This window comes from Ammospiza caudacuta, chromosome 27 (genome assembly GCF_027887145.1).
Source record: "Ammospiza caudacuta isolate bAmmCau1 chromosome 27, bAmmCau1.pri, whole genome shotgun sequence".
NCBI classification, from domain to species: Eukaryota; Metazoa; Chordata; class Aves; order Passeriformes; family Passerellidae; genus Ammospiza; species Ammospiza caudacuta.
This window is the reverse complement of record NC_080619.1, coordinates 6,124,206-6,151,386: the sequence shown is the minus strand read 5'-3', so window position 1 is coordinate 6,151,386 and position 27,181 is coordinate 6,124,206. Positions and strand designations below refer to the sequence as shown.

Here is a 27,181-nt window from a genome sequence, read left to right as displayed (position 1 = left end):
GTGACACAGGGCCCGTGTCCCCTGCGTGCCTCTGGGCCTGTATCCAGAGCCCACCCAGTGCCACCCTGCCATGGCAGGGACACTCCCGCTGTCCCAGGGTGTCCCAGTGTCCAGCCTGGCCTTGGGCACTGCCAGGCATGCAGGGGCAGTCACAGCTGCTCTGGGCACCCTGTGCCAGGGCCTTGCCAAAATCTGCATACAGAATTTCCTCCTCACGTCTATAATCTAATTTTCTCCCAGTTAAAGTGGTTCCCCCTCTTGTTCAGTCTGCCTGTGTAAAAAGTTACTCTCCCTCTTTTTTTTCTCAGCCCCTTTGAGGACTGGAAGGAAGTTTGAGATGCTCCAAACACACTCTGAGAGGTGCCCATGCTGATCCCACACTGAGCAGCTGCAGTCACTGTCCCCAGCAGACACTGGCCTTGCTCTCCTTCCCCAGGAAACATGAAACAACCAGGTTGTTTTTCCTGGTTATCCAGAAAAACCCAGACTAACACCTTATTCTGAGGTGACAAAGTTTAAAAGCACTGGGATCCCTGGCTTAGAAAAACCCAGTTCTACTCCATTAAAAATAAAGAGCAGTTCCTCTAAAAGTCGCAGACTTGGACAGAGGGACAGAAAATGAGATGCTGCAGCACCACAGTCAGTGGTGAACAACAGAACAAGCCTTGCTAAGATGCAGGTGTTCCTAAACAGCTCCTGGTGCTCAGCACACAGCTGTAATTCAGCTCAAGAACGATGGAAAATCCAACTTCACCACTGCTTTGCCTTTCTCTGGAGGCACCTAAAGCTCAGCCTGCCTGAGCAAAGCCTGGGTCCAGCACCGGGCAGAGCCCATGGGGGAGGCTGCAGAGGGACAGCTCAGCTCTCATGCACTCAGCAACCCCCAGACACAGGAACACATGTCCAGGAGCAACAGGAGCATGGGGGAAAATAGGGGGAAGCAGCTAGGAATGGGTTAATCTCAGTGTTTCTTGTACAGCCAAACTCAGCTCTCAGAAATTACCAATTAGGTTGGGCAAAAATGAGCGGTAAAAAGTTCAATCCAAGATGCCTACAATGCAGCAGGAGGAATTTCTGCACAGCCATGAGCCTTCCTTCCTGGCAAGCTTTTCCTCCAGCTCTGGAAGTGTAAGAGACTGTGGTAATTAATTTCTCTGCTGAGCAACAGCAGCTACAGCCACAGAGAGGGGGCCTGCTATGGAAGGCAGAAAAAAAAAAAGAAAATAAAACTAACCTGCTCCATACCTGAGAGATTCTTGAAGATGGGAAGTGAGGATGAGCAGCAACATCTCTGGGCACCAGGAGGGATTTATCCCCAATATTCCATCCATCCCTGCCTTGGGCAGTGGATGGACACGTGGCAGGACACATTCCCTGTGTCCTGTGCCTCCATCCTTGTCCCCAGTCCCTCTGCAGCTCTCCTGGAGCCCCTTCAGACCCTGCAAGGGCTCTGAGCTCTCCTTGGAGCCTTCTCCTATCCAGGTGAGCACCCCAAGGTGTCCCAGCCTGGCTCCAGCCCTGGAGCCTCCTCTGGACTCATCCCAGCAGCTCCAGGTCCTCACAGCCAGGTCACACCTCCCACCTCACCCAAAACTCCAGCCAGCACCTTGCAGCCCACCTGGAAGCTGTGACAGATGAGGCTCAGGTGGCACAGGACAGAAAAGAGCCCTGCACACCCCAAGGTGCCCTTAAACCTTTCCCAACCTCTCACTTGCCCAACTCCTGAAGGGCAAATCCCACCCCTGACCCAAAGCACCTGGGGCTAAGCCTGCTTTTAAAAGTAATTTATTTGGATTTTTTCCACATCCTTTCATGAATTGCAAATATATTAACAGAAAAGAATTTTTCCCCCCTAGGACTGTACAATTTTTGAAATTAAAAAAATCAAGAAAAGCAAAAAAAAAAAAAAAAAATTAGGAAAAAAAGGACAAATTACATTGTTTCAATGCAAATAGTAACACCACACCCACACTTTGCATTCTTCCATAGTTTTGTTGTAAGAAAATGACAGTTCCCTAATTCTCTTCAGTGAACCCTTGCTCACCTCCCTGCCAGTGTCTCCATGCTCAGCCTCTTCCTCTCTGTCCCTCCTCAAAGAGGCAACTTTTAGTCCTTCAATACTAATTTTGTGTTTTTCCTTAGAATGTAAAATAGCAGCAAGGGCTAAATGTGACCCTGGATTATTGGGAAAAAAAAGAAAATACCTTTAAGGTAGGATGACCATACAAAGCCAGGAATGTTTTTATGTATTAAATCTTCCAAATAGCACAAACATCCTTTGAACATCCCAGCTCAACCAGGAGCTTTTTCCAAGGGGTTGAAAGTTTTACTGCAGTTTTCAGGGAACAAATAAAAAGGAAAAAAGGCCCCACAATTCCTGGATCTCAGGTCCCCACATGAACAACATTTGTTATGGAAAAGTAAATAGCACCTGCTTCCTCCTGCTTTTTGTTTAGAAAACATGCTGGGAAGCGAAAGGAAGCCAATTAACACGGTAATTAGTTACCAGGAGGGGCTGCTCAGACTCCTCTGCTCAGGGATGTGCTGGGAAGGTGCCACGAGCTGGGAAACCACAGCAGGAGAGGCAGGAGCCCCAGGAGCAGCTCCAGGAGGGGAATCAGCACCCAGAGAAGCCGCAGGAATGAACCCCTGTGAGAGCCTCACTCCAGCCCACATCCATCCCCAGGCAGTCCCAGACCCAGCTGATCCAAGTGCAGGGCACAGAGCTCATTTTACCTCTTCTCATTCCTCAGATTTTAGAGGGATTTTTTCACCCTCTGAGGGGAACTGAAGCCTATTTTTCACTGCCCATCTTCCTACTTCAAAAAAAACCCCACCACACCACAGAATTCTCTTTTTGCTCAGAACTTGGGGATCATTTTTCAAAGGATAAAGGTGTCCATGTGGCTCTTGACCAGAGAGAAGCTGAGACAGAAGAGGTGCCAAGTGGATAAGGACAGAATTCAAAAGAAATTGAAGTGTGAAGGAAACTAAGAGACACCTAAAAACCAATAGATTAAGAAAAAAAAATTAAGACTGATCACAACAAATACAGTGCTATGAAATTTGTATCATTCCCAATTTATTAGGCATAAATTGCTCTTTAAAACTGCTTGTATCATACACTTTCTTTATCATCACTGCACAAAGGGCACCAATTGCTGCTGCAGAATGCTACAGAGAGCAGTTTGGACTCACTAACGTGGCACAGCTTTCTCCTCTCAGAAACAGACCCTCGAGGAAAGGAAAGTGTTCCTAGAATGGGAAACTGAAAGAACAGCTTAAAAAAATAAGGAAAAAGACAAATAATTGCACATTTTTGCATCCTGCTTGGACCACACTTTGAAAACTATTTTGTAAAGTGATAGCAGACCTAAGGAGATACTGATCTGAGACAATTATTTGATGCATTTGACCAAGGTTCTGATTGTATTAAGGCTTCCAGTCTTCCCACTCTCACAGGATTAAGGGTTTGATGTTTCACATTACACTTGTATCTACATTTCTCTCTTGATTTTTTCCCTTTATTAATTTTTATTCTTCAAAAGGGGAAGAACAAGTCAAGGGGTGCATGAAAAATGAAGCAAGGTGGTGCTGACAGAAATACAAAGTAAACACTGACCTTTCCAAAACCGGGTGAATAAATTAACTCATGGTTAGAACATGAAAGCATTTGATGAAAGCTCTGATCCTGCAATGTGATTCTCCTGCAGTTGCACCCTGGGCAGGGACAGGGCTGTTTCACGTGGCCTGACACACGCCCAGTCCTGCTTGCTCACTGGAGACACTGCAGCTTTAAGGTCATTGACACTCCCTGGCATTTCAGTTACACTACAATATGCAAAAGTCTTGAACAGCCTGTTTGTCAACACTGTCCTTGGAGAACTTGGAAATGAGGTTCAGCACTCTGCTTACCAAGAAAGACCCAAACTAAGACACATTTCTGGAAAAAGAACAAGACACCTCGTCATTAGTACTATCCCCACATCTACTGGCTTCCATACATCAAAGCACAAGTCTGTCTTCCATGATATTTTTTTCCAGCAAGGGGGGGAGTTCAAAACCAGCATTTTCTCCTCAGTCACTGCCATAAATGTGTAAGAGCCAACTAGTCAGACTCAGCAGCAGCTGGATATTGCACTGCCATGAACTCTGCTAAGTTCAGGTCTGAGGTGCACTCGTGGTGTCAGTGGAGAACAACGACAGTGCTGGCTCAGAGATGTAGAACCCAGGATGCCAAGGAAGGGGAGAACACGACAGTACCAGTCACACACACTCAAGCTCAGACACTGGCTCTTGGAGGTTAAAATTCATCACTTTCCACGGCGTGGAGCTGAGTGTCATCCGCGTCCGTCATGCTGCTCTCCTGGGACTCGTCTGTGCCCACTGTGGGGACAAAGAGACCTTGGGTCAGGGGCTGTCCCCCTGCACAGCGCCCCTGCCACCAGCCCAGCCCAGGCAGGGCAGCCAAAGCATTCACAGGAAAATTCTGCTTCCCTCCAAATCACCTGAAATTAAAGTAATTTGTCCCATGTACCCCGAGAGGGTCGTTCAGCTGAGGCTGTGGAACTCTTCCACACTTTCTCTGCACAGCCTGGGAAGCTGAACTGTGACACAGCCCAACACTTATTTTGTTTATGCTTATTGGACAGATTAAGTTGTTAGGTTTTTTTTTCCTTTTTTATTTTTTTTTTTTCTTGTTTGGTTGGTGTTTGGGTTTTTCCTGCACTGCTCAGGTGGGGCTCAGCAGCTCCAGTCTCTGTCTCCATCTCCTGGTCAGAACAGGCTCAGCCCAGGGAGCTGGGGCTCAAAATCACCCCAAATACAACTGCAGGGAGAGAAAAACTGGATACTTCCAGAAGTGCAGTGCAGGGTAAAGTTCCCATGTTAAAAAGCACACAGGACCAATAAAAACCAAGGTGATATACAGTTATCACCTTTCCCTATTTTTCAGTTGGAATTGCAGGACACAGCCATTTGTCTATTGGTAAGAATCCAAATCCTGCTGTATTTCCTTCTTTGTGGGAAGAAAATTAAATTGCTTATTAGCATTTATTTTTTATCTCTATTTCAGCCTGCAGAGAGGTCAGTATTTATGACTGTCCATGCTTTATGGAATTTAAGTTCATAATCAAAAGCTGAGAGAAGAAAAACCTGGGCTGTTCCTGTGAATTACTTTCCATAGTGTTTTATTTTCTCTTGATCCAAATCAAACTGCTTCCATGACCTTCATCAAAAGCCATCTTTTATATTCACCACATCAAGTATTTTGATCCAACATCCAGTTTAACTTTTCAAAAACCATCTACAGACAACTCTAGCTGCCATTCATTTACTCTGAAGTTATTTGATGCTTTATGATGGAATATCTGCAGCCCTGGGAATGCCTTGCTCTCCTGGGATACTCTTAAACCACCCATGATTTGTATAAATTTAGAGTTACCACAATCTCTGTCCTAGTACATCTAAAGGAATTTCACAACCCTCCACCTCATAGGCCTAGGGAACTTCACCTCAAACTTAAAGATAGTTAATTAGACAAAAGCCACAAAATCCCACCTAGGCCATTTACTAGAAAAAGACAACAAAGAAACTAATCACTTTTGTGAGGTGTTTCACCAAGAGCAAAAACCTCTTGCACCTGACTCAGTTTTTCTCTGTTTATTTTGCCTTACATTAAACCTTTTTGTTTCCAAGACTGCTGATTTTACGCTCCCAAAGGTAGCTGAGCTATCTTGAGTGAGTAATAGACCCCCAAGAGCTTATGAGACCTGGCTGGATGAAGCTCCTATTACTGGACAATGAATGAATTCTGAGTGAAGAGCCTCCAGAGCTCCTACTCACTGGGCAGAATGTTTCACCTATTGAAGCTGGCCCTATCCCTAGGGTTCAGTGGCAGAGGCTGCAGCACAGAAATGTTAAAGCTGGCCCTGTCCAGTGCTCAGGGCAGAGGCTCCAGGAGCACAGAAATATTTCACCTGTTTAAGCTGCCCTTGTCCCTAGGGTTCAGTGTCAGAGGCTGCTCCTAGGCTGGAGCACAGAAATGTTTCACCTGTTAAAGCTGGCCCTCTCCAGAGCTTAGGGCAGAGGCTGTAGCACAGAAATGTTAAATCTGGGGCTCCTGCAGCACAGCACAGCTGGAGAGGGCTCCAAGCTGGCCCTCTCCAGAGCTTAGGGCACAGGCTGCAGCACAGAAATGTTAAAGCTGGCCCTGTCCAGTGCTCAGGACAGAGGCTCCAGGAGCACAGAAATGTTTCACCTGTTTAAGCTGCCCTTGACCCTAGGGTTCAGTGTCAGAGGCTGCTCCTAGGCTGGAGCACAGAAATGTTTCACCTTTAAAGCTGGCCCTGTCCAGGGCTCAGAACAGAGGCTCCAAGAGCACAGAAATGTTTCACCTGTTAAAGCTGGCCCTCTCCAGAGCTTAGGGCAGAGGCTGTAGCACAGAAATGTTAAATCTGGGGCTCCTGCAGCACAGACCTGACTCGTAGGGGTAGCACTCGCTGATCTGCTCCTCGCGCGTGATGGGCTCCTCGTCGTCGGGCAGGTAACGTTTGTCTATGGCCTCCTTGATCTGGTTGTTGGCTCCTTTGGGATCCAGGTCCATTGCCCAGGAGAAATTCATTAGGGCCAGATGTGTCTGACCCAGCTTTTTATAAACCTGAACAGAAAAATGGCAGAAAAGGCTGCATTTATATAAGGCTGCTACTTGAAGGTTTGGGCAATGAATGTTCCACAGTTCAGTGATGTTTTATGGAAAGCAACAGAGGGTGGATATGAAAAACTTATTATGTGAGCCCCAAGGGAAATAAATATGTGTTTCTACTTAAAAATAAAAATAAATAAACTAGCAGCTAAGAGACTCTTTATAATTAAGGGCAGATGGGGAAGTTATTTATCTGTGTTGAGGATTTAAACAGTGAAAATTTGTCTAGACATGGCCACTCATGTCAGTTTAGAGGTCCAGCTACTCCTGGACAAAGCCCAGTGAACACATTTCAGCACAAATTCTTTTACCTCTCTCCAGTTCAAACAAAATAAAGAAATCTTGCTGATAGAGAGTTCTCCAGGTCTGTGTTAGAGGGAAATTTTTCTTGGTGCTCCCAAGTGACCAGACACTCCCCAGCAGAAAGTTACAGAAGTTATTTAAAGCTTTTTAGCAGAGGTGGTGGTGGGAAGGAGGATTTCTGTCACTAGATCACTGCTCTGGCATTTCACACAAGAAAGGCTGGAATGTAGCTGCTTCTTGTTCAGTATTTAAAGCTTTGGGAATTTTTAGAATACTGCTCCAAGTGGAAGCATCTTAGTGACAGGCATCAAATTTTCTCATTAAGTAGCAAAGGAAATTAAAGAACTTAGGATCACAGTGAAGTTTTACCTACCTTTCCTATTAAAAAGTAAACAAGAGACTCTTTGGGAACAATCTGTTTCAGTTCTTCAAGTTCTTGCAAAGCTGACTGAAAGGTGGGAGAGAGTGTTTATATTAGGCATTTGAAACCAAACACTTTTAGTGAAACTTCTACTTTACTTTTAAATTAGTTCTTGATGCTGGAGCTGTTTGCTGTGACAGTCACCTGGCATCATTAAGAAATTCAACTGAAAAATATTTAGTTTGCAGTTAGAAATAAAAAAAAGTTTTAAGTAAAGTTTTCCCTTTCAGTGTGCACACATTTCTGAGGCAAGTTTCAAACAGACTTGGCTTGTCTTCTGGAGCCAAAAAACACTGGCCAGAGGAAAAGCTGCTGGATAAACAGTGTGGGAAGATCTGTTCTAAACAGGGTTCAGGTCAGCAGGGAATCAGCCCAAAACTGCTTCACATCTGACTCTGCACTCCACAACACAACCTTGGAAACAGCTGGTTCTTATTGCTGTAATTGGATATGGAGCAGTTGGCTGAGTTTTCTTAGTAATTTAGTATAAATTCATGATAGTAGGTCAGACTAAAATAATAATTTAAAAAGCAACACCTGATGGCCCCAGATTTTATTACAATCAAAACATTTAATGCCACCCTGCTGAGGGTGGCACTTGCCAAAGGAAATGCTTCCCATGTCCCAGGCTGTTCCTGCAAGCCCTGGTGACCTGTAAACATTCCCAAGGCACCCCCATTCCCAGCTACAGGAATTTCAAGGCTGCCACGAGCACCCAGACTGACCTTGTACTTCTCATTTGCAAACAACACCGAGGCTCTGTGGAATTTGCATAGTGGGTTCTTGGGGTCGATGTTGATTGCTTTGTTCAAAGTGTCCAAAGCCTTCTCAGATTTTTTCAGTGCGTGTTGGACCTGGCACACAAAGAGAGAGAACAATTCCAAAAGGGGAAAAATAACAGCTCATCTGCTGGGCAAGGACAAACCCCTCTGAGCATGTTTGCTTACAACCTGCTCCTTTAGGAAAGTATTGGCCCACTGCTAGACCAAGTCTGATTTTTGTTCTACAGGAAGAAAAATCCTCCTCACCCCCTCTGCACCCCAACCCCTTCTCCCCACCCAAGTCAAGTGCCATGTACTTACTACTCCAATGTGACACAGCAGGACTGAGCTCTGGGGGTTGATATCAAGTGCTTTCTGGAAATGCATTTCTGCCAGACCGAACTTCTCCTGTTTGTAATAAATCATTCCCAACCCGTACCTGCAGCACAGAAACAATTCTGGTAAGTGGCACTGGATTTTAACCAAATTGGTTTTTGTCAGTGAATGTGACATGGCAGGAATGGTTTTTAGCCTTGCCAACCTCATCTAGGGTGGGAAGGAATTTCCTGGGGGAAAAAGCTGTCTAAAATTTTATTTATTTTTGTTATCCATTGGGTGGCTGAAGAACTGATGTGTGACACACAGCAAGACTGGCTAAATAAAAGGACACAAAAGTTATTAACACTATCACACTTACAGATCTAACTTTTACTGCTTTATATATTAAAAAGTTGTAAGATACAAAGTGTGTCCTAAGGTATGAAGAGACTGAGATCTCATCTCTCCAACTGCAACTGAGGACACATAATGCACAAAGAATGCTGCCCAACAGGACAAAATAATGGGGTAATACAGCCTAAACCATCTATGAAAACAAAAAAAAAAGTGAATTTTTTGCTTTCCTTGTGAAAGTAGCCCCCCATCTTCTGCAGGAATGGCTTTGCTGTTTTCCAGGAGGGAAGAGTGGAAAAGATGGAGCTGCCCCATCCCTGGGAGTGTCCCTGGCCAGGCTGGATGGGGCTTGGGGCAGCCTGGGCTGGTGGAAGGTGTCCCTGCCATGGCAGGGGGTGACACTGGACAGGCTGTAAGGTGCCTCCCAACCCAGACCAGCCTGGCTCCATGAAACCCCAGCAGAGCAGCAGCCAGGAGCTGCTCCTCCAGAGGGAATCCTGCAGCCCAGGGAGCAGCAGGGGTTATGAGGACAGACCTACCAGGCGTTGTAGTGCCGGGGGTTGACCCTGATGGCGTTTCTGAAACAGGCCAGAGCCTTGTCCAGCTCCTCTGTCAACACAAACTCGTGGCCCAGCAGGGTGTAGGCATAGGCATAGTTTGGATCCACCTGGATGGCCCTCTGGAAGAACTTGATGGCAATGTCGTGCTCCCTCTGCAAGCTGAAGCAGTTTCCTGCTGCACACCAGGCCTGGAACAACAGCAGGGCAGGAGCAGAGCCCTTTTTACTACTCTGAGTGACTAAATTTGAGCTGAACACATTTATCTACACTGATTTAAATAATTATAAATAACCATAATATTAATTATATTATAATTAAATATATATTATAATTAAATAATTATAAAAAAATAAATAGGAATAAATCAACAGTTAGTTCAGGCTCATTCCTGTGAGGCAAGTAAGGCTAAATACACCTTCTAAAATAAATAAATGAATAAATAAGCAAGCTGAATTACAGAAATGGAGAATCCATGGACACCCAACAAGTCTGCACCAATTAGATCCTTTGATGACTAATGACTAAATCTTTTGAAGGTGTTGAAAAGGCCAGAAATAAAACATCTTTGATATTTAGGAATAACAAAGGGGGAGATGGTACTTTATCTCTTCAGCTCCCTCCAAGTGACAAATCTGGAAATCTGCAGAGGAAGAATTTTAGCAACAACCTCCTCTTTCCCTGCTGCTCAGCATCCATCAAGACTGTAAATACCACAGCCCAGGGTCTCCCACTTCCCCAAATTTTTAGCATCACTGCCAAAGCACATAACTATTTTCCACTGCTTGGATTAGAATCTGCATTTCCCTCTATCCTGACTAATCTTACTACAACCACCAACTGTTCACTGAGGTTGTTTTCCACTCTTAGACAAACTAACAGGATAACATGAATTGGATTTCCTCCTCCACCAAAAAGATTTCCAATATCCTCTGCAGTTTGCTTAATTCTTAAGAGCACATTTATCAACTCACATATTTTATTTTTACTGTGGCACTCATTGAAAGATTTCTGGGTTTTGGCACATTGTGACTACACTACCACACGCCCTGCAGTTTAATGGACTTTGGTATAAAAAAGTGCAACATCATGTCTGGAAATAAACTCTAGAACAAATATTTTAAGTGCCAGTGAATTAACTACAGCAATTAAAAGGTACAGGAGAAAGATATTCCTTATCTCTGCACACTGGCAGCAGCAAGAGTGACTGACTAACCCATGATCTTCCTGGTTGAATGCTGCCAAGGCAAATTTAAATAACCATTAACAGATAAAAGGTTTCAACCTGTTCCACATAAGATGATATTCAAATTTTAAGGAGCCATTTCAGGCATCAGCAGTTCAACAGACAACCCTGCCAGCTCCCTCTCCAGTTTTGTTCAGGTGTGTTCCCACTGGAGAGTACACTGGATTAGAGCTCAAAGTTCTGTTCTGAATCACTGATTTTACCACGTACAATTCCCCTCTTCTCAATCAAGCCCACAGCATTTTATACCTCTGGTGAGTTTTTATCCATGTCTGTCAAATCCTTAGAAAGAACTGAAAGGGCAACATCTTTCTGCAGGTGCCAGAGTGTTGTTGAATAGATTTCCATGCCTTCTACCCTGTAGTTTTCAATCCTCCTCACTTCTGAAAATATTCTCTCAGCCTGAGAACAGAAATGAAACTTAAAATAAAATTCCACCACCAAGGCAGAGCACAGAGGTCAAGGACCAAGGCCTCACACCCAGCCTGAGCATCCTCTTTGCTTTTTAAGTGTTCTACACAGAGCTGCAAGCCCTGAGCTTTCCTTTCAAGGGAAGGAAGTGACTGGATCCCAGGATACTTTGCCAGCAGGAATGCAGCCAGCTCTCCCTCCTGCTGACTCAGCTGCATTCCTGTTTCTGTCCATGCTTGAGCGAGGCAAAAACATCATCCACAAAACCAGAGAGAGCGCAACAGACTTTTATGGGCCAGGTATGATTGTTAACCATCCAATAAAGAGTGACAGGATAGGGGGTGATGGTTTTACACTGCCAGAGGGCAGGGTTAGGTGGGATACTGGGCAGGAATTGTTCCTTGGCAGGGTGGGCAGCCCTGGCACAGGTGCCCAGAGCAGCTGGGGCTGCCCCTGGATCCCTGGCAGTGCCCAAGGCCAGGCTGGACAGGGCTTGGAGCAGCCTGGGATGGTGGGAGGTGTCCCTGCCATGGCAGGGGTGGCACTGGGTCGGCTTTGAAGTCTCCTTCAACTCAAACCACTCTGGAATTTGGTGATTAAAATCTCCAGCCTCACCTTTGTAAATAATCTATGAAGCACCCAGCATCTGTTCCACCTGGAAACAGACTGTGCACAGCTCAAAACCTCCCTCTCCTTTGTCTCCTGCATACATTCTGTCAAGGAGTGCTTTAAAAACTTAGCAAACAGGCACATCAGCTGTCAGGAGAACAGTGCCAAGGAGAGGAACTGTGGGATTACCCTGAACTGCTCACTTCTGATTCTGGAGCAGTTTGGCATCACCTCAGCTGTGCCAGTGCTTCATTTGTGAGGTTGGGAGGGAAACTGGGTCACTGATGTGATCAGAATTAACTACAATGGAGAGAAGTTTTTTGGTTTAGAGATCAAATTGTTGAGTGATCTATTCTAAAACAGTGCAATGCAAACAATTCCCTCAGCACAGCAGGAGATAAGAGACAGGATACACAAGGAGGAAACCCCAACACTTGGACACAAGAGGAAATAACATTAAGAAAAAATTTAGGAAAGCTCAATGAGAAAGCAGATTCAAGACCCAAATCCATTCCAGGTGTAACTTTTATATTGATCCATTTACCACAAATGCAAACTTCTCCTGGATTTTACAGGAGACCTGCAGGTTTTGTGTAAAACTGCCAAAGCAAAGGGAGAAGAGGAAGACCTGGCCCCCATTCCTACCTGCATGTACTCTGCCAGCTCAAAGTAAGCTCTCCCAATTTGGCACAGCACCCAGCCTGTGTTGTAGTGGTGGGATGGCAAATGGCTCAAAATATTGATGGCTTCTTTGCAGTTGTATGAGCACAAGGCTAAATAACCTTTCCCCATGTCCCGGAGAAGGCTCATCAAACCTTCTAGGAGAAAAACACAATAAATAAAAGTAGGGAAAAAAAAAAGACAGTGAATAAGTGTTCTAAATAAGTGACACTTATTTAGAAGTGCTAATCCCAAAATCTCTCCCTTGTGCACTCCTCTTATGGAAACCTTTCAGGAGTTTCCAAACAAGGTTCATATACTCTTAACATTATATACTTAATTAATATGAGCATGATATTCTGAGTATCAGCCTCTGTAAGGGAAGCTAGAAAATAAGGAATTCTTAAACTCTGGGGCTCAGAGTGAGTGGAGTTCTGCATTTCCAGCAGCTATTCAAACATTTCTTTAGGTCTGAGCAGTTCCCACAAGCCTGGTAGCCATGGATACATCCTCTTGCTGCCTGGAAACATTACTGAGCCAAAAGAGGGGAATTCAGCATTTTGCTCAGGATTTTCTGACAATCTGAATAAAGATTTGTTTTTAAACAAATGGGAAACATCAAGGGAGAACAGACCACATAAAGCCCATGTTAAAAGGTGACTGGGTTATGAGTAATTCCTTTGGATCAGTTTCCAATGATAATACTGTCATAAATTATATACTTTAAAAATTTGAAGTTCTACTTTATAACAATGTAACACAATCATAATAATATTACTTATTCTATTATAATAATTTATATATTACATAACAATTAAATAATACTTTATATACTTTAAAAATACTTTAATCATTAATAAGGACCAGAGCTTGCAAGATTTATCTGCTGACAATTACCACTCTCAATATTCTTCACATGTTTCTAAGTTATCAAGATGTTGAATTAAATCAGTTTTTATCACTACACAAAGGTGAGAGCTGCATGCTAAATGAAATGGGAAAGAAGCAAATACTGAAGCAACATTAAAACCCAGATATATCAGATTTTACTCTACTACAGATCAACAGTGCTCAAACAGACCTGCTGCTGCCTTCTGTAGCGTGAAAGCTTGGATTTGTGGTGCAACAGTGGAAATTTTCCCTTCTGAAATGATGGAAGAGTCCAGTTTGGTGATTTCCAAACTGTCATTTAAGTTTGGTTGAGTTATTCCTCCCTTATTTGTTTTACTTTTTGTTTTTCTGTTTGGAATCTTAGGCGGAAACTTCATTTTTAATTTTTTGCTATTTTCCTGCAAAGAAGAAAAATAAGAGTTACATACATAAGAATCTTTTAAATCCAGAAATCTAAATTTGAGAGTAGCTGCTATGAATACGTGGAAATTCCCAGCTGGGTCAGTGGAATGGCTGAGAAAGGCAGGGATTGGCAGCACTGGGGGTTTGGTACCTTGGTTGTGGAGCTATCACTGGTGAAGAGGCGAGAGCTTCGCCGAGGCAGCGCGTTGGGTGGAGCAGCAATGGTTGGGCTCAATACCTGAGGTGTTGTACTGAAAAGGAAAATTTTAAATTACACATTGGAAGGTATACATTTCTTTGCTCCACTTTTAATAGTAACAGCTTTTAGATTTGCTTTAAATAAAAATGCTGCAGTATTATGATTGTTTTACCTTGTCTGGGGACCAGAGCTCTGTGTTTGTGCAACAAGGACTGGAGTGACTTCCCGGCTGTTCCCACTCTGGGAGAAAACAGATTTTGTTCCAGCCTGGCTGATCCTGCTGACAGCCTGCACAACACAGAGTTTCTACAGGTTGGTTATTATGTCACTCAGGAGTCTCCATCTCTGCTGTGCCAAACCCAGCCCACTCCACCCACCAAACACTGCACCAGGAGAAACAGAATTATTTTAATAAAGGAGAGGGTTCCCCCCATGCCCAGGGAAAGCCATCCAAAGTGCTTCTCCTTCTACCTGTTAATAACAGCAAGTCTACAAAGGTCATGCACATTATTTGAAGATATAGAATCTCCATCTAATGGCAAGAAAGTGTATGTTAAAGTGCTTGTGCAAGCAAGTGTATGTTAAAGTGCTTGTGCAAGCACAAAAGGGAATTAAAATACATCACATTTAAAGGCTTTTTCCTGCAGAAAGTTGTAAAAAAGAAACCGCAAAAAATAAAAAGAGATTTTTAAATTATCCTATTAAAATCCCATTCAGAAGCCATTCACAAACTGCACAGCAACTCAGCCTGTTTTCAGAACAGATCCTCCTCTTCATATTTTTTTAAAAAAGCTTAAAAAATTATCTTTCTGCCCACTCCAGGGACAGACACTCAATACAGTGACGGCTGCTTGGAAGAGACACCAGAAAAGGACAAGTGGATCAACACCAGCCCAAGCAATGTCACTTTGTGCATTATCCAGCCCCTGTCCTTCTGTTCCTGTCCCAGATTCTGTCACCAGAGGATGGTTTAGGTGGCCAGGAAACTTCCTGCCCACTCAGACAGGAAGCCCTTGGATTCATCCTAATGCTTCACTCACTTATGTAAGTGTTTCCTAGGAAACTGCCTCTGTTCAGCCACAGCTCCACCAAACCTTGTCTGACACAAACTGGAAGAGCAAAGTGGAACTGGCACAGTCACTGCTTGCACTGCACAAAGCATGAACCAGAATTTAGGATGTTTATTAAAATGTATGTAATGTTTGTGTTTTGGTAGTGGCACAGCTCCATCTGGGCAGGGCCTAAGTGTGGAGTAGTGAAATTTACACCTCAGTGCTGCTGTGTCTCACTCAGCAAAGCAACAAAACAGCAAATTTGACTTGATTTCCCAAAGCTCTTCAGCTGCTGGAAGAGCTGCACCTTACAAACTTCATTCCCATTTTCAGACTCATGGAAATTTACCTTCCTCTATGTGCAGAGTCCAGCAAAAGCCACTGTTTGCAAATGGTCCTGAGCAAGCACAGGGTGGGAATTGGATCATCCAAACAAAGCACATTCCTCACTGACTGTTTTAGCACAAGTCCCAAATTTCCCTTTCACAATGGCACAGCATCAAGATTTGTCCAGAGCAAACGTGGCAACTCAAGTTCTAATTTTTGAGATTCAACACTATTTCAAAATAGTTCCCCCTATAAAACACCAACACTCTTCATGCAACTTGTAGATTTACTAAAAATACAGGGAAAAATCCTCAGGTTTTTGTTTTTAGAAAGGAACAAATAGTTCTTCAACTGTCACCAACATTCCACCTCTCATTTATCACTATGGCAACTACAGCAGTTTCTTCCTGAGTGAAGCAGGCCTTTTTTAGTTTTAGCAAGACTTTGCTGAGTGAAACAGCACCATCCTCTCAGTCCTTCACAGACCAGCAGCAGGATTTTTATTATTCAGGTCCGTAAACTACAACTCAAGAACTACTTGCAAGAGATCAGTAGCTCTCTTGAGGCTTCAGAAAACAAATAATATAAATAAAACAAACAAATTCCAAGTCTTCACACTCCACCCTGCAAACTGAAAAGTTGGAATCTCCTGTTGTTGGGAAGCTTCAGTGTCTGTACAACCCTTTGTGATGGGAGGTGGACAGAACACAAGAGATCTTCCCTAGGTTAGTGCAGCAACCACAGCCTGGGCATCTGGGGGGGAAAACTTAGCTCCCATGTTTTTTCCTCTGTATTCTGGATTCTTCTTTCAAGTGCACTGCAGTGCCAAGCTCTGAGCAGAGCAGCTGAGCTCAGAGTGCAAGGTACCTTCTTTGAAGGTGCTCCGGTGGATGGCACATCGATGACAGAGGAGGAGTTGGTGTAGTTCTGTAAATAGGATCCATCTCCAGGGCTTGGGGTTTCTAGTGGCAAAATTCCAAAGCTGAGAACAAACCAGAGAGGAAGGGTCAAGTGTGTGAATGTTAGAGCTGGAGAGCTGGTCTGATGCAGGGGTTAAAACACAGACTCAGAGCATGGAATATCCTGAGCTGGCAGGGACCAACAGGATCATCAGGAGCTGGACTTCAAGAAAAGCTCTTTACAGTAGCCTTTCATAGTAAAGTTTATTCCAGAGCAGCAGCATATTCCTTCAAGTGACACTTGAAGGAATATGATTGATATGATTGACTCAAGATATTGCTTATTGCCATGTTCTATGTTCTCGAATCAACAATTCCTCTCCAAATAACCAACTGCTTGTTTAAAAACCACAAGAGCTCAACACTAGGAGCAAGAGCAGTTCCTGAAGTTGTCTGGGTTTCCCTTGCACAGAAATTGTCCCACCAAGTGTGTCTGAGTGTGCTGTGCAGCCCCAGCCCTCCTGCTCCAAAGCCCAAAGAGCAGCAGCAGCTCAGCCCTGGGCACAGGTTGGCCATGCCAAGGACTTACCTTGGAGTGAGTGGGCTCAAAGCTGCAGGTCCCCCCAGTAAACTCCGTCCAGTTTTTGGTTTATTTTGAGCCTGTTTGGACAAGATGGCAGTTCCTGACCCCAGAGGGACAGAATCTGAGGAAATCACAGCCGAGTCAATGTAAGACATGGAGGAATCTGAATTCAAGGAGGAATACTTTGAATTGGAGGACTCTAGGTTGATTCTGTTCAATTCCTAAAGAATAAAAGGCAGCTCTTAGGTACTCAGGGTATAGTTTAATTAACATTTTTCAGTTAAGCTGGATAAATGAGCTGATTTCAGTAAACGATTTTACAATGATTTGAGCAAAACTCACAATTGTGTCCTGGGGTGTCTCCATGAGGACACTCTCAGGCTGTCTATGGGATATGTTGTGATTGGACACCACTGTTGTGCAAGTGTTGGGCAGACAGCTGCTGAAATTCTGTAAGGATGTTAATTTAAATGTTTGGTCAGGGTCTGGCTTTTCACCTGTAAGAATGGAAAGAGATTTAATAATTATTCCTGGGTCTATACACTGAATATTCAGTCTGAATCAAGGACAGGGGACAAAGGATTTTAGAAGTGTTTTAAAACATTTGGGTTGGAAGGGACCTTTAAGAACATGTCATTCCAGCCCTCTGCAATAAGCAGGGACACCCTTCACTAGACCAAGTAACTCTCTGTACTAAAGCAGAAGTATTTTCTACTACAAAACCCTTGACAATCAATATTTTTAATAATTTTCATATGTTGTTCTTTCAAGCTATTCTCAGAAACAGGCTCTAAGTGTCTACTAAATGTAGGCTGGAAAGCACATTTGGATTGTTAGACCCACAAGTGTATAAATAATGAAGATGGAAGAAAACAAGACAGAAGTTTTAACAATGGCAAAGTATTTTAAATTAATTGTCGCTCACACAAATCTCTCCCAAGAATTACATGAGTAAAACAGTTCTGCAGACTCACCTATTTCACAGAGTGATTCAAAAGGGGACCAGAGGAAAGGATTTAAACTAAGGCTCTTTTGGTAACATTCTGATCCTTTGGCAAGCCGGTCTGTCTTGCTGCAAAAAGAATGAAACAGTTCACAGGGAAACTTCAGAACAGCATTTTTGTCAAAGAGAGTTTTCCAGAAGAGGAGTTGAAAAACAAAAACATGTTGAGAGGCATAGAAACATTCCTCATCTTTCAAGCCCAAGAAATACTGAGTTCTTTTGAAGTTACTTGACATATTTAGACACAGTTGTCAAAAAAAGTTACATAAGCACTAGAATAGCTTGAGAATTTTCATTTTTAGGAAGATGCAGTTCTTTGCAACAGCTTGTTTCTTTTTTGCCAACAGTAACCTGATTGCCAGCCTTCCAGCCTTCTTAAGTATCTATGGATAATATTTTTGCAAAGAAATTAGCAGCTAAACTGAACACTTAAGTATTTGGCTACAAAGAAATAATACTGAAAATAATGAGAATAGATATAGAGAAGAATCCAAGAGCCCAACTACTCCTATTCAATCAATCATTTACATTTACTGAAACCTTTCTTGCATCTTAGCAAAATCAAAACATGATTGGCAAGTTATTCTGCCTGGTACCCTCAGAATTTTGATTTGAGGGTTAGAGCTACACATGTATAACACAGATAGTAAAAATCTAAATGGTGACACTGAGAAACAGGCTGAGAGTTTTTCTTAGGGAAGAATTCAGAGCAAATCCAAAGGTATTTAAAAATCTCAGACTTTTGGATTGCATTCTTACCCACCCAGAAAAGAGGAATTTGTGTTTTCAGTCTTTGGGTGAAAATGAAAATTAACCATTCCCAAATCAGACTGATTCCACAACTCCATCATGCTCCAAAATGGTGTAACCCAGGGAGAGGTATCTTCTCTAATGACTAAGGGTATGTTTGACTAAACCTGGGCTTGGTCAAGTAAAAACCTTCCAACCTTATTGGACAAAATGAAAAAGCAACTTTACCAGTAGACATGTCCCAGTAAGGAGAGTGTAAAGCATGCAGAATCACCAAACTCCATTACAATGTCATCATGGCTTTTCTGTTTATTCAACACTCCACCAGACAAGATCTGCTCTCCTTCTGCAAGCCTTTTTAAAAAACAAGAGGTTTAAAGGGGTTACAAGGCTCACAGTACTGGCACTCCAGTGTTTTCACCCTGCTGCAAACAAAAACAGAAATCCACTGTCAGTGTGCACAGGTTTTAAACCACAAACCAGTTCCTGCAAATGAACATTAAGTAACCCATGGATTCCTCTACAACAGGGAGGTTCAGGACTCTGCAGTCAAACAGCTCTACTGGGAGGGAAGAAAAACAAAACGAACCCAAAAGCACAAAATTCAGCATGACTTTTCCAAAAGTGATCAATCCCAGCATGAAGGACAAGAGAATCTTCATTTGATCTTTGAAGGTGCTTTATCTAAGGAGCTTAATTTGGCTTTGTTTCCCAAAGAAATACAATCTGTAAGGCCCCCCATGCACTGAGTTAAGAGCCAATATTGGAACATGGCAGAGTTCATGGATTTTAAAGCCTTTCTTTCTTGCAAGAAGGGCTCAAGAGGAGAATAAAGGGTCAATCTGCACCTCCTTCACCTGCAGGAGCAGCAGCACTCACACAGAATGGGCCACTGGCTGTCAGGCTTCAAAATTACTTTATACAACTGCTGGGGTGGGAGGCATTTTTCAGGCATCTGAGCCAAACACTCGAACAAACAAATCACCTTTTCTTGCCACCACTTGAAATTTTACTTGTAGGTGTATGCTTCTATGAGCACAGAGCATCCCCACAAGAAAATAAGGCAGAGCTGTATAAATGAGCCCATATAAGATCTGTTTTCTCTCTACACAGCTTGGCAATTCCTGTCTAAGTTACTCAACAACTTTTAGAGGTTTTTGCAACATGGGTTAATGCTCATTAAATCCATATCTAAAAGCAAAATAAATTGAACTCAATCTTTTGTGCTGAAGGACCAATGAATTTCTAGTTTATACAAGACAACATCTTCCAAAGAGAAATCCAAGCAAAGAAATAAATCCATTTGTAACCCTGGACAGAACATGAAGGATTTACTTACTTGCTGAGGTCCACACAACATTTTGCAAGCAGGTATTTACACTGTGGGGTGGTACAGCTGTGTCCCTTTAGGAGCCTGTAAGCTTTGTAGGCCTTTCCTGAGCGGTAGTAACACGTTGCCAGTAAAAACAGTGCTTCTTCTGAGTGAACTGCAAACAAAACCATCAGTCAGGTGTTAATCACTTTAGTACAAAAAATTTGGGGGCAGGGAGTAAAAGCCAGTTGTGGACGAGATGGAATCAAATGGGTATGATATTAGAAATTCATTCCTGAATGAAGTTTCTTTATCTGTTGGTGATTACCAAACTTCCTATGCCATTTCCTTGGCTAGTCAGATGAACTCTTAACATCTACAGCTTTGAAGGAACTTTGATCCTTCTGGCTACCCAATCTGAATAAATGATGAGCCAGCTTGCAGTTAGAACAGCAGCAAGCCAAGCAAAGCAGCCAGGCCAGAGCTGCTTTACCAACCTGCTGGCAACACCAACGCTGACTTGGCTCAGAGTGTCACCACACTGCAACTATTTAGAATTAATGTCTATTTCCAAATTTTCTTCCACTGCAATTATATACCATACTGAGGATGTTCTACTCAAAGAGCTTGAGTTGACATCCAGACCAGACCCACTCATGATTACACCATAAAGTACAGAATCAACCCCTGAAGTAACTTTAATCCTTTCTGTAAACTCACTGATTTTGTACATCCATGGTGGCTTAACCCAGTCTGTACCTCCCCAAATGTTACACTCAAATCACCCTCACACAATGATATTTTAAATCAAAAGCTGTGTATGAACACAAGCAACTTCAAACCACTTAATAAACCCACATTACCTTTATACTTTTCAGAAGACATTACCCTGCAAATGGAATTCAGCATTAAATACACAATTTTGATGTTTGTTCATCCACCTATAGGGAAATCTTTAGAAAAATCAATATGAGCCCTGTATAAAAATCTCTTTGGGAATCTGCCCAAATCCTTTGCTTCACTGAAAACTGACTATTTTAAGTTTTTGTCATCACCCAAACAGTGACAATGGAAACAGAAGACCCAAACAGAGGGAATTTTATTAGCCTTATCCTAAAAACACAGAAGACCTTTTTGAGAATTCAAGTTAAATCAATTTTTTATCCACTACTTTAACAGATTTTGAGAGTTCTGAGAAACTACCAAGCCACAGATGTCCTATCAAGGACAGTAATTACAGGTAGACCTAAAACAAGTTTCTCTCAGGGTGAAATCACTCCTGCCAACATGGAGCCACTGTATTCAAGGTCTGCAGCTTCCACTCTGCAGTGTAACCACTTATTTTAACCAGGAGCCAGATGTTTTGCTAGCAGTTAATTGCTTGCACCAAGTGTCAGCATTCATGCTGCTTTCTCTCAGCACTGCTGGCCACTGAAAAAGACTGTTTGAAGTATTTTTGCAGAGAATTATTCTGCAAAGATGTGCCACTATCAAGTCAGGTATTTTTCTCCTGGCTGCTGCAAAAAGTGGATTCTCTTTGTTCCAAAATCCTTGGCAATTACCTTCAATCTACCATTTCCCTGCCCCTCACAGTGTGTTGTGTTCAGGGGAGCTCTATCATCCCTACAATACTATTTTCTTCATAAACACCTGGATTATCAAGTTTCATAATACTCTACACAGCATTTCTCATTTCAGCCCCAGATCAAACACCCCAGATTCCATTTGTAACCCTGACAAAAGGAAAATGAAGCCTTTATTTCTCAAAATTTAGGTCTGTGCTTCCATTGTTAAGAACTGCATTGTGGGCATGGCAGGCAAAATATTTCACTAGAAAACAGAGCATGAAACAGCTTATACAGTTTAATTCAAACTATCAGCTCAGGTTGTTTAACATGAGAAATTATATGACACTTGTATTGGGGTTTTTTGTGTTAGTGGTTAGGGAACAATACCTTTTAAAACAGAGAAGGAAAGCTGACCACCAGTATCAAGGAGAAAGAAGTACAGAAGAACAAAAATCTTATCTGAGGTCATGGAGAAAAGGTTAAAAAACAAAAGGTACTAGAACACACCAAAGAAGTGTTTCAAGGAGCCAGAGAAAGTATACATTTGTGTTACTGCTGCCTGCTCACTGTCCAAGATAGCCCAGCTTTACAATGAACTAACAATTAGCAGGGATTCAGCAGCAGATACCTGTTCCATATGTTCTGATTCTCACTGTCTCAGTTTCACAGTGCTTTTCTCTCACCATCACAAGACTCTCTTTGAGCCAATCAACATATCTGAGCAGCATTATCAGCAAAGACAGCTTTCAATGTCAAGCCAATTTGTAGAATTTGTGTGCTGCATCTATCCTCAAGTGCCCTTGGAAGAATACAATGCTTGAGGGTCATTAAAAAACCCCCAACATTCTCCCATTTGGTATCATAAACCAGATCACTGTAAACACTGCACTTAAACACACAAATCTGAATTTAATTTTAAGGAGATTTTACTGTAAAATAACATTGCTGCTGTTACATGATTTGATTTTTCCAACCTAATTGCAAGGCATTCCTCTGCTTTCCCCAAGCCGAAAGCTAAACTTCATTATGAGAACAGGAAGAAAATAAAGCAGGAGCAGAGGCTCACAAAACCCAAAATAAAGTTGAGAAAAAGCATTTATAAAAAGGTTTATAATTGCAAAGTACACACCTTCAGCATATAACCTTTCTGCGAGGAACACGGCATCGCGATAGGCGTAGTGGTTCAGTGCTTGCCAGATAGCAGCCTGCAAGGCAAGAAAACCATCTCCATTTAGCTCTGAAAATGCAAAAAACTCATCACCTCTTCCTGGCAAAAGGCAAAGTTCAGCTTGGTTTATAGAGCTATAAAATTAAAGGGGAGGATTAACAGGCCAGCCAAGTTGTATTTGTTTCAGGTAATAGGAAGGAGGGTTAAAAAACCCCAACAAACTCTGCACTGAAGTCATGTATCAACCTCAGAGTGTTTCTCACTCATTACCAGCCACAATCATCCAAACCCCTCAGAAATTACTGAGTCTTAGCCTGGTGCACAACTCAACACCACACAACAACACCTTCAGTGAAGATAAAACCAAAATCCAACCCCAGCTGGTCAGAGTATCCCATTAAAGCATCACCCCAGGATGCCAAACCAAAGCCCAACAGGCCCAGAAACCTCTCAGTGCTGGTCAAGATGAGACTTGCAATCTAGAATTTCTCTAATACTCATCAGCAACCAAAGACAAATAGAATTTGCTTCTAAAACCCATGAGACACTCCAAAACAAAAAGAAATATTCCACAGGGAAAACAATACTGTCCTGCAGTGCTATTCCCAGCTGGAAAGTGCCAATTTCATCTACAAAAAAAAAAAAAAAAAAAAAAAAAAAAAAAAAAAAAAAAAAAAAAAAAATCCAAACATCACAGAGTTACATGTACCATATGCTACTTCTTCCAACACAAACTTGACAAACACAGGGTGTGAAAACTGTGCAAGTTCTCTTCACGGGAAGCCCACACAGCCATCATGAACAGCACACACCAGGGCTCCCAAGTACTACAGGGAATGTTATAAACAATTCTCTACAGAGAATCTTTTTTCTCCTATCAGTAGATCCAAGAATATGCTTAAGAAGTCAACAGGTGCTTTTAAGCTTGTGTGAAAGTACTTGGACGTATTTAAAAGTGAATTCTCTTAGTCTGATCATTACAATACAAACACACTATTGTTTCTCTCTGGTTGTATTCCATGTTTGAGATAACTGAGCCTCAGAGCCTCCTGAAGTGATTCCTCCCTGCTGCCTTGAAAGGATCCCAGGCTGAAGGTGGTTCCACGCCCTGCAGACAGAGCAGGACAAACAGGGAGATAGAAGGTCAGGGTTACAATCTTTTAAGCCATCCTGGAGCCAGAGCGGCCCAAGGTCTCCCATTTCTCTTGCTCCCAAAAGCAGCTCTTCCTTCACCAAGTCACAAGTGACATTTAGATGAACCCAGCCAAGTCGTGGCAGGTTAAAAATCCTGTCTTTGCAGGGCTGTAACCCAGCCAGCTTACAAAACAAAGGTGTGGGGGTGGGAGTGGGAAAATCAGGGTCATCTGACTGCTCAAACCAGAGCAAGTTGCCAGGAACAATCCTGCCAAAGGCTAAGAGGGGACACGAGGGATTTGGGGCTGTGTCACAGCCACTTTGTAAGAGTTACACTACACCCTGGCTCAAATAACAATTCTTGTGGAGCAGAGTCCCAGTGAAAGCAAGAAACAGGCTGGTAGAACTCCTGTTCTCTAGCAATTATCACTTTGCAGCCCAAAATGTGCCTCCTGCCCTCAACTGACCCGTGCTGGAGCCTGGATCCTCACACACACTCTCCTAAAAGAGCAGGAAGAGGAAGGGAAGGCAGCAGGGAATCAGCCATACCTATGCAGCAACAATTGTCCATGAGAACAGATGTCTAAACCATGAGTGTGCCTCAAAAAACAGGATTTCTTGCCCACTGTCTACAAGGATTAATCTCAATATAGCACAGTAATTTAGTTTGTTCTAGAAGAAGCACAGTGCATGTACACAGCACTATGGTACACAGTTGCTAAACCACACCAGAAGAATGTTCTTAGCTGCCTCATAGGAAGGAGAAAAGTTGGAAGTGTTTCCACATTTTATTCAAGTGTGCTTGCAGAGAGGATAAACCTCCAGGTCCTAATCACTCTTTTTAAAAATAATTAATTTGAAATGCAAAATTAACAGGGAATTCTAAAACTACACAGCCCTGCAGCAAGGCATCTTCAGAAAGGAGAGCAGGAAAATAAAATCAGATTCAGACAGGTCCATCTTCTACCCAGAAAATCCTGTGCATTGTCCAAGTGTCACTTCAAATCTAAGCCAAAGAGCTCTGAAGAGATGTTCTCTTCTGGCAGTTATCCAACCTTGGAAATTGTTTTCCAAGCTGTTTAGCCTATATTGCCATGCTAAGCAGATTCTGCCATGGTTTCAGTCCTCAGGGTGGGCAGGGAGGAGAAGAGCTCTGGGATGGGCTGTGCTGCATTCCCCACTCACACAAACTCTGCCCCTGAACCAGCACACGTTGGTCCTGCAGCTTGCAGCCAAGCTCAAGCACCATTCCAGTGACTCACAGATGATCACCTTGAACAGCTAAATTCCAAGCAAAGTGCTCATTTTCTTTCCAAGACGTTTTTCAGAAGTATTTGGAAGGCATCCAGCCTGTTTCTTAGCACATGGGACACAGTTTTATGTTGGAGCTGAAGGGTTTTAAATCGACCCTATCAGGAAGTACAGCACAGGGCTGTAAACTCTGGCACTCTGTTCAACTTCAAAGAATTTTAAAAGTTAGCAAAAACCTAACCAGTGGCCAGAATGCCTTCTGGGACACGAATTTCATGTAATTAAAGCACAACATTTATAAGGCTACATACAAACACAAATTCTGTTATTTATCTCTCACGCTGTGACAAATAAGTAACATCACAGCTGTGAGGATGTAAGGATGACAGTTTTTTCCTGGAGTGCTGAGCCCTGTAGACATCTGAAAGGCTGGGAGAGAACAGACAAATAGACAGGAAAAATCTCTGCAATGACAAAAATGAGAACTAGTGTCAGCTTTCCCAATCATTTCATTTAAGTAAATTATAAAAACAGAGCTAAGTACGTGGACTTCAGCTAAACTGGGAATTCAGAAACACAACAGACTTTACCCAGTCACAAATAATTCCTAAACTTACCAGCACTCCTGTAAGCAAGGAACAGCAGTAAAACTGACAGCAGCAGAACTACTGCTAAAGGAATGATCTGTCATTTAAAAGCAGAATCAAAATAAACGTAGCCAATCTAAATAAATATATTCAACATAGCATCAAAACATCCAAGTTGGGAAGAGGTTAAGAATGGAGAACAGCATTAGAGTGGTCTTTACCTTGCTGAAATACCACAACAAGACCCCACACTTCTATCAGAGAGCTCTCAGGAGAGCAGATATTTCCACTTGGTCAGTCCAGTTAGCACAGCACTGGAAACATTTGGTATTGTTTCCCGTCAGCTTCACTCATTCACACCGCAGTGCATTCCTGCTTCCTTTTCTATTGTAATCCCATGTTTTCCTAGAATGCCCAGCTGGTGCAAAACAACCAGGCCAGCTCCACAGCCAACACCATGGTGCAGGATGGCCTCTGCAGGACAGGGACCAGCTGGCCAAAAGCATTTCCAGCACTGCACTGACCCCTGCTCTCAGAGGGGATGAGGAGAGTGGTGCCATCACCAACACAAACCCTACAAGAATGCCCTCACTGTCACCATCTTCCACAGACACGGTCACGTCAGCAGGATGGTTCTCCACGGGAGCCTTTCTTCCCCTTCCACCTTTTCATTAGGAAGAAAAGAGCCAAAAGCAAGAATTCTCACTATGCCCATTACAGAACACAATCGTGTTCTAGCAAGACACTGCTGCCAGGAACCTCTTGCTGTAACTAGAAAAAAATCCCAAAACATCCTGTTAAAATGCTTAAAATATATTTTTAAAAAGAATGGCAATATGAATGAGACGACTGATTAATGAAAATCATGAATAGTTAGAGAATGGCCATACAGGAACTGCGGAAAGAAAAAGCAGCACTTAATTCTGTGAATCACGACTTCTGGAAGGGAAGGCTGAGCACAAGAACAGGAAACCCATCAGAGTAACTGCAGGGAGACTGAAACACGAGACAAAAACGGAATTTACATTCTTTTCTCCCCTAGGTCTCCCATCAACCCGAAAAAACCAATTCCTTGGGAAGGAGGAACGTCCTTCACTCGCACCACACGGAGGGATCCGAGCACGCTGCGAGCATTTAAACACGACACGGCAGCGAACGCAGGAAGGTGAGCGAAGTATCAACAGGTCTCCCGGGGGACCCGCGGGGCCTTTCCTGGGAGCCCAATGGGCTGAGGAGCGGCGGGGACACCGACACCGACCCCGGGGGGCAAAGGGGCGAGCGCGGCCGGCCCGGGGATGGGGACGGGAGGCTGGAAGGGGAAGCCCGGCGGGCTCCGGCAGCAGGGAGGGCGGAAGAGCTGCAGGTCCTGCGGGCCCACCGGCCGAGGGGCCGCCGGGAGCGGCCCGGAGCCGCGGCCCCGGAGCGGGCGGGGCGGCCTAAGCCGGGCCGGGCCAGGCTTTGGGGCCTGAGCCGCCCGGGGGTCGGTACCTGGACGGGTTCCTGCAGCACCGTCATCCTGCTCTCCCCGGCCTCCGCCTCCTGGTCGTGGAGCCCGAGCGGGGCGGCCCCGGTCCCGGCCCGGCTCAGAGCGAGTCACGGCGGGGCCCGGCCCGGCCGCGGCTCATTTGAACCCGCACCGACCGTTACCGGAGCGAGCGAGGCCGGCGGGCGCCGAGTCCGCCCGAACCGGCGGCGGAAATACCCGAACCCTC

At 43.6% G+C, this 27,181-nt stretch overlaps 1 protein-coding gene across 5 annotated transcripts; it reads right to left on the bottom strand.

Moving 5' to 3' along the window:
* Positions 1 to 3,050: 3,050 nt before the first annotated feature.
* CDC27 (cell division cycle 27) lies at positions 3,051 to 27,181 on the bottom strand. Of its 5 annotated transcripts, none has more exons than XM_058820374.1 (19): positions 26,958 to 27,181; positions 22,459 to 22,534; positions 19,789 to 19,936; positions 18,678 to 18,803; positions 17,671 to 17,768; positions 17,039 to 17,193; positions 16,703 to 16,917; positions 16,082 to 16,196; positions 14,008 to 14,141; positions 13,788 to 13,887; positions 13,425 to 13,632; positions 12,329 to 12,501; positions 10,913 to 11,065; positions 9,400 to 9,608; positions 8,510 to 8,627; positions 8,153 to 8,281; positions 7,380 to 7,454; positions 6,478 to 6,658; positions 3,051 to 4,386 (listed from the first exon to the last, which is right to left on the bottom strand). In XM_058820374.1, the coding sequence occupies exons 1-19, from the start codon at positions 26,982 to 26,984 to the stop codon at positions 4,304 to 4,306; spliced, it is 2,523 nt and encodes an 840-aa protein (XP_058676357.1). In that variant the 5' UTR covers positions 26,985 to 27,181; the 3' UTR covers positions 3,051 to 4,303. The 5 variants fall into 5 exon arrangements, with proteins under 5 accessions (XP_058676357.1, XP_058676359.1, XP_058676360.1 ...); XM_058820376.1 differs by having other exon boundaries at positions 12,329 to 12,498; XM_058820377.1 differs by having other exon boundaries at positions 14,008 to 14,123.